At 37.9% G+C, this 15,066-nt stretch overlaps 1 protein-coding gene across 2 annotated transcripts in view; it reads left to right on the top strand.

Annotated features, from left to right (window-relative positions):
• The window catches only part of LOC149545892 (helicase SEN1-like), an 87,694-nt gene that overhangs the window by 51,848 nt on the left and 20,780 nt on the right, over positions 1 to 15,066 (top strand). For both annotated transcript variants that reach the window (XM_089790870.1, XM_089790871.1), the window contains 2 exons: positions 4,828 to 5,077; positions 5,247 to 5,463. In XM_089790870.1, the coding sequence (XP_089646996.1) occupies positions 4,828 to 5,077; positions 5,247 to 5,463 (467 nt within the window). The remainder of the gene's footprint in view (positions 1 to 4,827; positions 5,078 to 5,246; positions 5,464 to 15,066) is intronic.

Genomic DNA, 15,066 nt, shown 5'->3' with positions numbered 1-15,066 from the left:
GAGAAGTCATTTCCACTTAGCATTTCCTTCTTGACTTGAATTGTGATGGTTCATTCCCAAATTAATTCATCTTGCATGCTCCTTTTCACCCTCGTGACTTGTTCATGTTGATTCAAAAAACCAGAGTGATATCTCTCATTGTGGGGCAACTTTCTTGACAACATTCAATCTTGTGAAACCCATTGAAAATTTGTTGTCAATACGTAAAAGCTTTGCTCATGAATTTAAGATCGAGGATTGATGACATGCTCTCTTCCTAAGCACAAGACTTAGAAGCCAAGTCAATCACCACGAAAACTAAAACCTAAACAAGACAACTAGAACAACTAAGCAAAAGATATGATCCATGTTCACAATGTGTTGATGTGTGAAAGGGTCAAAATATTTGGCATCTCCATTGAGAAGATTCTTGAAGATTCCAAGGAGAAAACTTATTTGGAGCTCAGAATCTTTGATTAATTCTTTTTGGAGCTCAGAAGCTTTGATTATTTCTTTTGTACCCACCAAATGACTAGAACACATACTCAAAAGTAATAAAAATCACCAATTAAGTCAAGATACTTATTCTTCAATTACCTCAATGCATGCGAATGCATTCATTCCATTTCACAAGATCATTGAAACTCCTAGAATCCATCATTACCAGCTATGTGAGTAGCCAACACTTCAAAATGTCCTTGTTATTTCCTGCTGTTAGCCATGCATCCATAGCCCATATAAGGTTATCGCTCTAATTCCCACAAACATTGCTCTTTTGCCAGTTGGGCATCCATAGCCCCAATAAAGATTTTTGTGAATTCCCAAAGCCAAAGAATTCGAGATCTTTTCATTTCCTATTTTTTTAATACTTCTTTTTCCATATTCTTTCTGTTTGGACCATAAGAAATGAAGCTCCTAAATGGTTTGAGAATTATAGTGGTCCTAACTTAGGACTTAAGATTTTCTCATTAGCTATGATTTCTAGGAAACCTCAAATGGCTTGGGAAAATTAGTTATGCATACGAAATATATAGTAATCAAGAGATTTTACTATTTAAAATATAATGAATGATTCCCTTCCAAGTTGAGGAAAAATCCTAACCACACAATGACGTCGCTAAGAAAAATCTTGGATTTTAGAACTTCATAAAGAGATATTCAAGGAATAAACTGAATATATACAACAAAAATGCACCAAGGTGTGTTCATGACCACATAGCCATTCGTAGTACTTAATAAAGTAATGTTGTAATTAGATCTAGTTAAGCTTTGTGGGAAAGGGTAGTTAGGAAGCGAGGGGATGCGTCTGTTGGTTTTCCCAAGCAACCGACTGTTATATAAGAACTTTGGACTATGAATGGACTCATGTTTTTGGTAATAAATAAAGTAATAACATTTCCTCGCCATTTGGTATTCTGGTATGAGTAATGAAGGCATTATTGGTACTATTGAATTCATATTATATCATTCAATATATTGTGCATTAATAACCATTCTACACCTTTCTTGCAAATTGGGAACCCTCAAAAACTAAACCTCGAAAGTAGGGTAACTAAATTAAAGAAAACTACCTAGAATCAAATGATACTAGGAAAAGTAAAGAAAACTACAGCTAACCTTCTAAGTCAAATGACTCAAAGCAGATCTACAACTAAATTATGAAATTGAACTAAGCTAAAACAAAGGAAATGGAAACCTACTCTAATGATGAACAACATAGGTTCTACAAGGAAACATATAACAAGTAATGCTTGAGGAATATTCCATTTATGGGGAACGGAACCTCCTCTCAAATTAAGGTCTTCAGTTTAAATGCATTATCTCTCAAAATCTCAGGATTTAATAAGTACCCTTCCAATGCATTAACATGTTTGTTCACCCTTTTTCTGACATGCCTTATTTTAATATAGCACCAAATTAGATATCCTGAATGACTTGGTTCTTGCCTCCCTATCAAACCAATGTATTACAGCCACGCTATGTTTTGCAAAGTTATCTCGGATGATGTTTCTTTTCTCATCTAAGCACACCAGTTGAGACAATTGTGCTTGAACCCTATCCTCACCTTCCAAGCATTTTTGCATGAATTGTAAAGTTGGGATACTCTTTTAGACTAGAAAGATGGGATCTTGTTTGTATACCAAATGGTAGGGAGACGTCTTTAGGGAACTCTAGGCTCAAGTTTTATTTGCCCAAAAAGAAAATTTCAGCCGCACCAGTCTCTTGGGGTTTTGTCTAATAATTTATTGATCATACTTAGCAAATTCTTGTTTGCTGACTCTTTCGAACAATTATCCCGAGGATAATAATTTGACAAAAATTTCAATGTTATACCATAATTAAATGCTCAATATTAAAACTTAAGGGATGAAAATGTAAAATCATTATCACATACTAAAGCACAAGGACATCCAAAACTAGTGATAATTTTTTCTTCCAAAATCTGGACCACAACATCAGCAGTGCAAAGTTCAAAGCTTGAGCTTCTAACCATCTAGTGCAGAAAACCTTAGCAGGTAGAATATATCTGTGTTGTGTAGAGGAAGTTGGATTGAACATAACAATAAGCAAAATGTCTCAGTGCAACAACGGCTGCAGCTGTATGGTAGGATCTTTCTCTCGGAAAGCAAGTACCTAGCATATGTTACATGTTTTCACATGTTCATGTGTATCCCAAAACAAGGTAGGCCAACAATAGCTCTCCCTTAAAATTTTGTGAGGCATAGCCAAACTAGCAGCATGATCAGTTCCAAACTTATCATGAGAATGTTTTTCAGCCTGCTTCTTTTCCAACACATCTTACATAAATTCCCTCATGGTTTGTTCAATATAATACTTATCCTAGGAGCATGTCTCTGTTACGCTCCATCCTCAATGCTCTTTTTTGTATTGGATTCAAATGAGAAGGGTAATAATGTCCTTATACCATTCATCTGAAGATATATCTTTGAGTTCACAAATTTGTTGCACCAATCCTGGCCCATTAACTGCCATAATGTGTCAATGCTTTTCCTCGAACTAACTTCATTGGCTATTCTATATCATATTCTTGGATAGTGGTGACCCACTTTCCTATTCTCTCTCCCAACTCGTTTTGAAGTTAACAGTGTTTTCACTGCAATGTCTAGAATTATGGCATAAACTTCCCAAAACGTAGTGCTTGAATTTCTTAATTGCTTTCACAAAGGATATGGTTGCTTCTCAACATTTGGATATCTCAGTCCACATCTTTAAATGGTGCACTGATGACAGCAATATAATGTTCATCTTTCTCTTGTCTTTTGAGTGAGTATGGCAACACAAGTGTGATACAAAGAAATGAGTATAAATAAAATGGCTTCATGTAATCTGGACCGAAAAAAACAAGAGCATCAGTAGTTGCTTGCTTGATTTCCTCAAAAGCTCTCTTCTCTTGTGGAGTCTACTTCATCTTTTCATTCTTCTTCAACATGTCATTCATCAGATTAACTATCTCAACAAATCGGTTATAAATTTTCTTAAAAAATTGACTTTCTCAAAGTAGGACTTCAATTCTTTATTGCTTGCTCGCAAGTTTATTTTTGAAAATGTCTGTACACTATTAGCGTCTATCACAATCCCTTCCTCTGAAATATATATCCTAACAATTTTCTCTCCGTGGCACTAAATATATACTTCTTTGGATTGAGAGATCCCATATCTTTTACTCCTTTGAAAAATTCTCATTAAATCTTTTTCGTGATCTTCTTGTTTCTTTGAAAACACTGTAAGGTCACCCATATAGATGATGATGTGTTTCCTCACTAAGTCTTGGACAGAAATATCCATTGCGTTTTGAAAGGTTGCACTAGCATTGACCAAACCACCTGGGATTCTCCTATATGCCAATGTTCCTAAATTTGATGGGAAAACAGTCTTCAATCTGTCTCCTCATTGCAAATATTGAATATTCAAAGAGATTACATCAGAAATAGTAACATAATAAGATCATCTTGTATATTTGCATTGCCATATTTGATACAGCAGATATCCTAGCCATCATTGCACTAAGTGCAAATACATCAATTCAGTTTAGCATACAAATTATTGTATAAATCAGAGTTGGCAACTGGTAGTGATAATTATCATTTATTAAATATTTATCTTTTTATTATCAATTACATAAGTTCATAGAAAATCCAGATATTGTGATTCTAAAGAATTCAAGTAATTATCCCATAATTCCTAGTCATCCAAAAAGGGGACATTACAGCCAAGCTTGATGGTGAGGACATGGGACCACATTGTGCAAGAAGTTCTTTATCCTAATTTTGTATGAAAAGCATTGATGAGTATTAAATAAAGAAACCCATTACACTTTCTTATGTTAATTGTGTTCTTATCTAGTTCAATTCTAAATGTAAAATTTGGTTTTCTTTACTCTGTTAGTTGCATATCCATAGAAAAATTAAACAGTGATTAGTACCCTAATGGTATTAAGATGACTATGCATTAGAAAAATTAAAATTCTTAAATTCAATTAATCTATCTCAGACTGTGTTGTCCAGACAATTCATAAAACTTATGTAAAAATTTGAATTCGTTTTTTCTTTATTAAGTGTACACTATATCTGTCCTTACGATGTTTAAAATGAGTAAGTTTTAAAAGCAAGAAATGCCAAAATGGTGATGTTTTTATTTCCCTTTTATTGATAAGAATGTGACCTATACCTGTCTTTACAATGTTTAAGATGAGTGAGTTTTAAAGTAAAAAACATAAAAAAAGGGTGATGTTTTTATTTCCTCTTTATTGATACTCAATTTTGAGAGAGTATTATACCAATCAGGGAAAACTGAAACAAGTGTTTCTAATTTTGAACATTTAATCAGTTTGTGCTGGCAGAGAAGGGCTGAAAACTAGTGTAGGTGTAATAGCACCTTATAGTGCACAAGTTAAATACTTGGAGAGCAAGATAAGGGATACGGATGAGTCGATGAACACTATTGATGTGGAGGTAAAATCGGTGGATGGTTTTCAAGGTGGGGAAAAGGACATTATCATAATTTCCACTGTTAGAACGAACTACACTGGCTTCCTTTCTGATCGGAGACGTGCAAATGTTGCTTTAACACGTGCACGGTACTTTTCTCTGTCTGTTTCATTTCTCTAGGAATTGGCATTTCGCAATCTCTCTGTTTCATTCTTCTTTTTACTTGCATCATCACAAATAGATGTGTTCCTTTCACGGACATTAATATAAACTTATGTGTTACAAGTGAGATGCCATTGTGTTGTTGTTGTTGAGCAGATTCTGTCTTTGGATAGTTGGAAATGGGTCCATGCTTCTTAAGAGTAAATCTGTATGGAATAAGATTGCAAAGGATGCAATTGAGAGGAAGTGTTTTCTAGACCCAAATGTTGACAGTGGAATGATGAAAGCAATAAGAAATGTGAAGGCTGAGACTGATAAAGTCAAATATCTATTCAAGAAGGATTCCATCTTGTTCAACAACACAGTTTGGAAGGTAACTTGGATACTAAAGCCATTCAACTTTGCTGCTATGAAAATATTGAAATAGAATCTCTGGTTTTCTTGTTTAACTAATCTATATAATTAAATTTTCTCATAGAAGTTCATCACTCAAACTCGTCCCTTTATCCTTTAAGCCCATCTTCAATATTTATTTTTAAATATAAGGCAGAACTCTGTACTTCTCTAGTTTAACTAGAAAATTCTTTTGCAATATCTTGAAGGTACAAGATATATTACGTTTAAGCTATAACAAATTTGAGATACCTATTGAAAATGCATATGTTCATGGTGATTAAATTACATGGTTGAAAGAGTTCCACCACATGATGTATTTGGAAACGTATTCTTGTTATTAGCTTATTCACAAAGCTTGACTCGGCTTGCTTAAGGCTTCAGGAATTGACAATTTCAAGCAGGATGGGCGCATAAGGTGAGTGTGATAACACCTCCATGATACTTGGTGGAACCTTCACAATCAGATTTAAAAAATCACTGAAATGTCAACCTGCCAAATCAGACATGAATATATTGAAATTTGGGGGGTCTTTTACTTGCAAAGTAATATGAGCAATACTAAGCACTACACAACAAGGGTTCTAGACATGGTAACAGTGAGTTGTAATGGATTTAGTTTTGATAAGTGAAGGAAAATATTTTGTGATGTCCAATACTTCAAGTCTTATTATTTACATTACTTGATTTGGACCCTAGATCTCCAAATTGGGTCCAAGTGCAACCAGTTTGGATTCTAATGCAAGAGCCTCCTGGGTTTCCTTGCAATCCTGCACTTTTTTTCATTATGGCAGTGTAACCAAGTTCCTACCATGTTGACCGAGCTCTCCAGTGTTAGCTGAGTTATTTTTGTGTTAATTGAGCTTGCTGTGTCAACCGAGTTTCTTCTTTGCTGACCGAGTTGTGCAGTGTCAACCAAGTGACTTCAGTGTTGATCGAGTCCTGCAATGTTAGCCGAGTTCTTCTATGATGACCGAGTTATCCTTCATGCGCCAAGTGAACCTGTTGTTGCTGATGCTTGGGTCCTTCTTTAAACAAGTTGTCTGTGTTTTGGTTCTCAGTTGGAGCCGACTCCTGTATTTAATTTAGATCGTGAATTTAATGATAGTATCTTGTCTAGGGATGAGTGTTGACCGTTTTGAGGCTGGCCTTTCTTTATGTAATGTTCTAGAATCTTCTGTAAGCCGTTTTGGCAAGTATAAGTAGAAGTCTTTGGTTTAGTCTAGAGAGAGATTTGGAAGAGGGAATTTAGGAAGGAGGACTTAGAGAGTCTGGAGCAGTTGTTGCGAATTTGAAGTTATATTTTTGTATCTGGTCATAACCTAGAAGGCCTTACAGCTAGGCATGTATGCTGATAACTTGATGAATCAATAAAGTGTTGTTTACTCTCTCTCCTTAGTGTTGTTCTCTGTGTTTTTCTTCCATTGTGTGTACTCAGTGAGGTGGTTGGATAGTTGGGTGTGCCTTTGGCCCTAGCTGTTCATCTCTCCTTGCACCAAATTCACAGACTGGTCCATGTTGGATTTGTATAGGGACCATGTTCAGATTTGTGGGTTTGTCCAGATCCACACCATTGTGGATCTAGACATACCCATAGGTCCGAATACGAACCATGGGCGAATCTAGTACAGACCTAGGGAGATCTAGTGCAGACCCAGAGGAATCCCATGTGGACCCAGAGGAATCCCATGCGGATCTGAGATGACTTCCAGGGGCCCACAACCCAAGTGAAATAAAGTGGGCCCAAGGCCCCCAAACTCACTCAAAAATAGAATTTTTTTTATCCGACTTTTTTTAATAATACATTTGATGATTGATCGATGATGAACACTTTCATGATTCATGATCATTGAATCATGTTTCAAAATTTAATGATCTACATTTTGAACTTTCCTTTTGTAATATTGTAATTCAATGTGATGATTTTCTTTAGATTCGTGAGCACAGATCAATGATCGTGTATTAAAAATTCTAACGCTTATCTTTAAGTCTAGATATTTGGCATTGATCGATGCTCAAGCATCATAGATTCATACTATGAAATTCACGAACCATAATTGGAAAAAAAAATCACAAATCCATGAACCGGATTTGCATATCTGAATCCATCCCCAAACTCGAACTGGTAACTTAGCTTATTGTTCTTGATACATGTGTTCAGAAAACAACATTATCATTTAATTTTGATCTCCTTAATCTTTGTTAACAAGATCTTTGTAAGGAATGCCTTATTTAAACTGAAATGATATTGCCCAAGTGATTAAGAAAAGGCATGAATTTTAGTTCATATATAAATTTTCCTGTTTTCTTATCTTATTGCTCTTGATACATATGTTTAGAAAACAGCATTATCATTTAATTCTGAACTCCTTAATCTTTGTTAACAAGATCTTTGTGAGGAGTGCCTTAATTAAACTGGAATGATATTACCCAAGTGATTAGGAAAAAGCATGAATTTTAGTTCATATATAAATTAGGATCACAATGGACCACCTTCCCCCCTTCCAGTTCTCTCTAGATGCTCCTGCTCATGTCCTTCCCTCCTAGCAGGAGTTGAACAAGCATGTTAGTATTACGTTTTTGGTCATTGATGTCATTGGCTGATCGTCTATGTTGAGACTGTTATCTGTGTTGGCAATTTTTATTAAGATGGCTTACATATTATGGTGACATCCTTTTTTTATAAAAATACGTTTGTGATGTTCCACTATGTCTGCTAGCACTCAATCTTGTTTCTTGTGTTGAAGATGTTGATTTGAATATACCAAGTGGTGAATGAGCTAAATGTCTGAAGATGTTTTGTATATGCCAAGTGTAAATGCCTTGGTGTGTCTTCTGCCGTTTTCAGGCTTAGTTTCGACACTCTGCTGAAGCGTTATTTCTTTTGTACCTCCCATGGTTGATAATTAAATTTCATACAGGCGTTCTTCTCATTTCCTTCTGAGCAGCTAGAGATTCTATTCTGGGTGATTATTAAACAGAGCACTGACATGACTGCCAGTCCACTGAACCTACAGGATGACATGGTATAATTCTCTGATTTTCTGTCGTTAACTATGCAAATGTGTAACTGGTTATCCATGGTCCAAGTGTAGTTTCAGCCTGTCATCATAGAGAATAAATTAAAACATAAGAAATGGTTTCAAAAACTGCCCAGGAGACAGTGACACCTTCAATATGGTGATTACATCCTCATCTCCTCTTATAGCTGGCAGGAGAAAAATGTCTTGAAAGGAGCAGCAGCCAGAATAGTGAATGCCAGGTGTTGAATCTATAGTTGCAAATCATTCCAACAAGGCAGCTTGCTTACAAGGTCTCTAATAAATTGACTGGGCAACATTACATGAGGCTAATTTGTTGGCATCCACAGAAAATAAGGGTGAGCAGTACTAAAATTCAAACTCTTCCAATTAGTCATAGAGATACAATAATCCCTTCCAAACAGGGTATCGACCAAACAGAAGGGTGTTAGCAAGTTTACTCAGAATCTTCCAAACAGGTATAACTGTAATGTCCCCATATATAATTGTTTAGGAATTTGTCTAATTTCTTATGATTCAAATTGGAATAGACTTATTTTTATATAGCTTGTACACAATTCTTTTATTTGATGTAATTGTTATGTATGTATTTACGGTGATATGACAAGATATATCTCCATACTTTAATATATAATATCATTGTCCTTTGTTTTAATGAGTGCTAAGTTGATTTTCAATCTGATTAAAGGTCGAATCTGAACTTGATAGCCAACTCATCTATGGCATAGATGGATAATGTCAAGGGTTTGGGAATTCAATCAAATAGGTCAATAATGATATTCAGAATGACAATATCCTACGTTGCAGGGTTTGCATCTTGCAGGCTTCTGTTGGGCGTGGATGTGCTTGTGGTGTGTGTTGGGTACACACAAGGTGCATGCCCAACCCTATGGGTACGGTAGGACACACGGCCCCGTCCATCCAGGCACACCCACAGAGTGGGCGTGCGTGCAGTTTGTGTGCCCTTAACCCACAACAAAGCGGGCCTGCTAGCCCACTTTATACGAGTGGCTTAAAAATATGTTAAAAAGGTTCTTTGTTTTTGTCATGTCCCCAAATTTTAATGTAATGGTTTAATTTAATTAATTAATTGGTCCCATAATTTAAATAATATAACAAAAGGACCTTTAATTAGTTACTTTAATTAATTAATATAGAGCTCAACTTAATCATATTTGTATTTGTGGTTCTTACTGATTTACTATATCTCGGACCCATTTTTATTTTAATTGTTTCCATGGGTGTTGTTGTCGACTATCTTTGTAAACCCTCAGGAGTTCCTCCGAAGGGTATTTAAGCACAACTTGTAGGTAGTAGTTGGTATGTGATTTGGTTTATTATTCTTTGTATTGCAAATTCCCGTTGGGATTCTCTATTGTTGCCATTTCGGAAGTGAAAGACCTTCCCTACTTGTCTTTCGCAGTTTCGGTGGGATTCAACCCTCACCCTATTCTGTTTGTATGGTTTGGCTTAGATTTGGAAAATCGGAGCGGCATCTTATCTATCATTTCTATCTGGAAAATCTGAAGTGCTATTGTTATTTCTCTATGTGCAATCATCTACAATATAATTGTTATTGGTAAAGATTTGTCTTTCTTGTGTGGATGCATAAAATACTCTGGCAAAGTGATCACATTTCCTCACCCTTCACCCATACACTATACGCTTGCAACCATATGGATCCATCTACTTGCACCCGTGCGGATCCATCAACGAGCACCGTATGGAGTGTGACAACATCGCCATACAACTCCCACAAATCACCGTGTGGAATAGCCCCCTCACTGTAGGGACACCTTCCCATCACCATACGGTCTCCCTCCCAACACTGTACGACCTACTCTCCATACCATATGGCCACCCTTTATACCAACAATACAACCAACCTACAACAATACGGCCAACTCATTTGTACTGTGCAGACAACTCAAAGACATCGTACACTTCCTACATTCCGTACAATACCCTCCAACTACTTGACGGGGACAGAATTAGGACACAAAGGAAGCACATCTTCAACTGCGGGGAATTGGAAAATTACATTGGTATCAAAGTAATTGCATTCGGGTCGAGATCCCCTTCGAATTGATTTCCCCTTCGGGTCATGATTCCCTTCGGACGAAGTTTCCCTTCAAATCAAGTTCTCCTTCGGATCGAGTTCCCCTTTGGGTCAAGATTCCCTTCGAACTGAGTTTCCCTTTGGATAAAGTTCCCCTTCGGATCGAGATTTCCTTCGAATCAAGATCCCCTTCGAATTGAGATTGCCTCCAAACAAAGATCCCCTTCAAGACGATTTTCCCTTCAAGCTGAGATCACTTTCAGGCCAAGTTCACCTTCGGAACATTACAATGGTATCAAAGATAGTGATGTTGCCAGCTTGCTGGGATGATTGAGAGATTTTGGTACTTGAATCACACTATCGCACCGAATAGCAATGGAGAGTGGTGGTTGAAGGCGCTATAAAAGATTGGCAAAGAGCTCAACAAAGGTGTTGATCTTCCCTTAGATATGTTGGAAGTATGTTTATGTAAGGTGAACCAATTACCTTCAAGATTTATACAAAGAATCCTGTCACTGATTAAGAATGCCTTAAGTCAACCTAGGCTTTTTAGACACCGTGACCAGGATAAAAAATTGGCAGTTGCAGCATGTCTTAGTGAGGTTTTGAGAATTTCGGCTCCTAAAGCACCGTATGATGATAACACCATGATAGAGATATTACATTTGATAATTGATAGCTTTCAGAGTCTTGATGACTTCAGTAGTGACCCTTTTGGTAGGAGATCTACAATATTGGAGAATTGTGCAAATGTCAAAGTAACCTCCTCTTAGATCTCGAATTGCAAAAATTGGTCCATGATATGTTTCATCACTTCTTGATCACCATCAAGGAAGATCATGATACTAAGAATTCAATTGCTATGGAGAGTCTATGATTTCGTGCATTGAAGAGATGGATGAAATATCCCAACCCATCACATCTATGTTATGGGTTTTTCGTACTCTAGAATGTATCCCCTCTATAGCACCATATAGATTGGTCAGTAATGTTTTCAAGCATTGTGAAGAAAAACTAATATCTCATTTGCACAAGTGGGAGAAAATGGATGACAATAATAAGGGTGATGCGTGAGGAGAATGAAGGCATGATTAAAGGGTTGCTCCAGGAGGATTTGCTAAATCTTTCTACTACACCAACATGGGGAGAACAACAAAAAAATGAAGATGTTGCTTGCATGGATCTTGTGAAGACATGGACGGATCAAGTTGTGCCCATCACTGAAGTTGTGCCCGAGGTTGTGCTCATCGCCGAAGCAATATCTATCAAGGAAGTTCTATCAGTTGCTGAGGTTTTGTCCATCATAGAAGTTGTGTCTATTGCTGAAGCTCAATCTGTCATCGAGGTTGTGTCCATCACCGAGGTTGTGTTTGTTGCCGAGGTTGTGTGTCTGTCACCGAAGCTATGTCCATCATCGTAGTCATATCCATCGCCGAGGTTGTACATCCGTCACTATCACCGTGCCCGTCGTTGTGTCTATCAGTGTCATTGTGTTCGTTGTTGTCACCGTCGTCGTGTCTGTTGCCGAGTCCATTGTCATGCCCGTCACCATCATTGTGTCCATTGTTGTCATCGTCGTTGTGTGTGTCACCGCTATTGTGTTTGTTGTTGTCATCGTTGTTATGTCTGTACCGCCATTGTGTTCGTTGTTGTCACCGTTGCCATATTTGTCATCATCATTGTATTTATTGTTGTCACCATTGTCATATCCATCATCGTCATCATGTCCATTGTCATCACTGCCACCATGTTTGTTGCTGAGTCTATCGTCATGCCTGTCACTGTCATTGTCGCTATGTCTGTCATCTTCACTGTGGTCATCACGATCGTCGTTTCCGTTGCCGAGTCCATTATCATGTCTGTCATCGTCGTATCTATTAGTGTCATAGTGTCTGTCACCGAGTCTATGTTCGTCGTCGAGTTTGTATCCATCGTCGAAGTTGTCTCCATCATCATTGTGTGTTTGTCATTGTGGCTACGTCTGTCGCGGTAGCTACATTTGTTGCCATTGAGACGTTGCTCGTTGTTGAAACTCTATCCATCATCGAGGCTTCAGTCGGGGTTTTGTATGCCACCGAGGTTTTATTTGCAACTAAAATTTTGTTTGCCGTCGAGGTACTCTTCGTCGAGGCTTTCTCTATCAAGGCTCCCTTCGTCAAGGTACTCATGTTCGAGGTTCCCTTCATTGTCAAGGTTCCATTCACTGAGCTTCTCTTCGTTGAGGCTCCCATCATCGCAACACCCTTCACCAAAGCTCCTGTCGTTGAGGTTCTCACAGTTGAGCCCGCCTTCGCCGACATTCTCACCATCAAAGCTCTCTTCGTCAAGGTTTCATCTGTCAGGAATATAATAGTGGTCATTGAGGTTGTGTCAGTGGCTAAGTTTTTGCCAGCATCAGCGTCTTTGTGCATGACCATACCCAAAGAGATTTTTGAACATAATGGCGTGAAAGATTTCATCAATTTGTGTCATTGGAATCCTATTGAAGGCCATGACAATGTTTATATCAGAGTGGCGCAGTGGATGCTTAACAACAGTGTGGTGCAAGGGAGGATTGATGTCATTTTACTTGTTTCACCTACGTCTTTGGTTTGGGATCCAAGTGACTCAAGACATGACAATATTTATATCAAAGTGGTGCAACGAAAGTTTGATGGCAATGTGGTGTTGTGGTCCAGGATTGATGTCATTTCACTTGTCTCACCTGTGCATTTGATTTGAGAGCCTAGAGTTGTTAAAGTTTTGTCTGATGACGGATTGCTTGAGGGCAAGCAATCTTTCAGCAATGAGGATTCGTCATGTCCCCAAATTTTAATGTAATAATTTAATTAATTGTTCCCAGAATTTAAATAATATAAGAAAAGAACCTTTACTTAGTTACTTTAATTAATTAATATGGGGCCCAAGTAAATCATATTTGTATTTGTGGTTTCGATTGATTTAGTGTATCTCATATCCATTTTTATTTTAATTGTTTTTGTAGGCGTTGCCTTCAGCTATCTTTGTAACCCTCGAGAGTTCCTCGAAGGGTATTTAAGCATGACATGTAGGTAGTAGTTGGTATGCAATTTGGTTTATTATTCTTTGTACTGCGAATTCCCGTTGGGATTCTCTATTGTTGCCATTTCGGAAGTGAAAGATCTTCCCTACTTGGTTCTCACGATTTCAGTGGAATTCAACCCCCACCCTATTCCGTTTGTATGGTTTGGCTCAGATTTGACAAATCAGAGCGACATTTTATTTATCATTTATATCTGGCAAATCTGAAGTTCTATTGTTATTTCTCTAAGTGCAATCATCTACAATATAATTGTTATTGGTAACAATTTTTCTTTCTCGCACGGATGCGTACAATATTTTGGCAAAGTGATCACATTTTGTCTCCCTTCACCCATACACCATACACTTGCAACCGTATGGATCCATCTACTTGCAACCTTGTGGATCCATCAATGAGCACTGTACGGAGTGTGACAACGTCACCATACGGCTCGCACAAATCACCGTGTGGAATTAGCCCCCTCACTAGAGGGACACCTTCCCATCACCGTACGACCTCCCTCCCAACACTACAACCTACTCTACATACCGTACAGTCACCCTTTATAACAACAATATGGCCAAACTACAACACCATATGACCAAAGCCTAAGACATTGTACAATCAACTCATTTGTACCACATGGACAACTCAAAGACACCGTACACTTCCCACTTTCCGTACAATACCCTCCAACTATTTGATGGGGATGGAATTAGGATACAGAGGAAGCACGTCTTCAACTGCGGGAATTGGAACATTACAGTGGTATTAGAGTAATTGCATTTGCATCGAGACCCCCTTCGGATTGATTTCCCCTTCGGCTCATGATTCCCTTCAGACCAAGTTTTCCTTTGGATCAAGTTCCCCTTCAGCTCAAATTCCCCTTCGGGTCAAGATTCCCATTGGATCAAATTCTCCTTCTAACCGAGATTCCCTTCAAATCAAGATCCCCTTCGGATTGAGATTGCCTCCGAACAAAGATCCCCTTCAAGACGAGATTCCCTTCAAGTCGAGATTACCTTTAGGCCGAGATCGCTTTTAGGCCGAGTTCACCTTCGGAACATTACAATGGTATCAAAGCAATTGCATTTGGGTCAAGATCTCCTTCAAATTGATTTTCCCTTCGGGTCGTGATTCCCCTTGGACCAAGTTTCCTTTCAAATCAAGTTCCCCTTCAGGTCAAGATTACCTTCAGACTGAGCTTCCCTTCGGATCAAGTTCCCCTTCGAACTAAGATTCCCTTCGGATCAAGATCCCCTTCAAGACGAGATTCCCTTCGGGCCAAGATCGCTTTCAGGCCGAGTTTACTTTGGAACATTATAGTTTTGTACTCCTAGACCATTAAACGCCCCTTTAGGAGTCCTTTAAAAAGAAAAACATATTATTTTAACTCTTATTTCTCTCTCGCCATATTTTCTCTCCATTTTGGTATTTTGGAGG

Source organism: Cupressus sempervirens, chromosome 7 (assembly GCF_028749045.1).
Source record: "Cupressus sempervirens isolate cs-2001-9-10 chromosome 7, ASM2874904v1, whole genome shotgun sequence".
Lineage (NCBI taxonomy): Eukaryota > Viridiplantae > Streptophyta > Pinopsida > Cupressales > Cupressaceae > Cupressus > Cupressus sempervirens.
The sequence above is the reverse complement of the archived record's forward strand: the minus strand, read 5'-3'. Positions and strand labels throughout refer to the sequence as shown.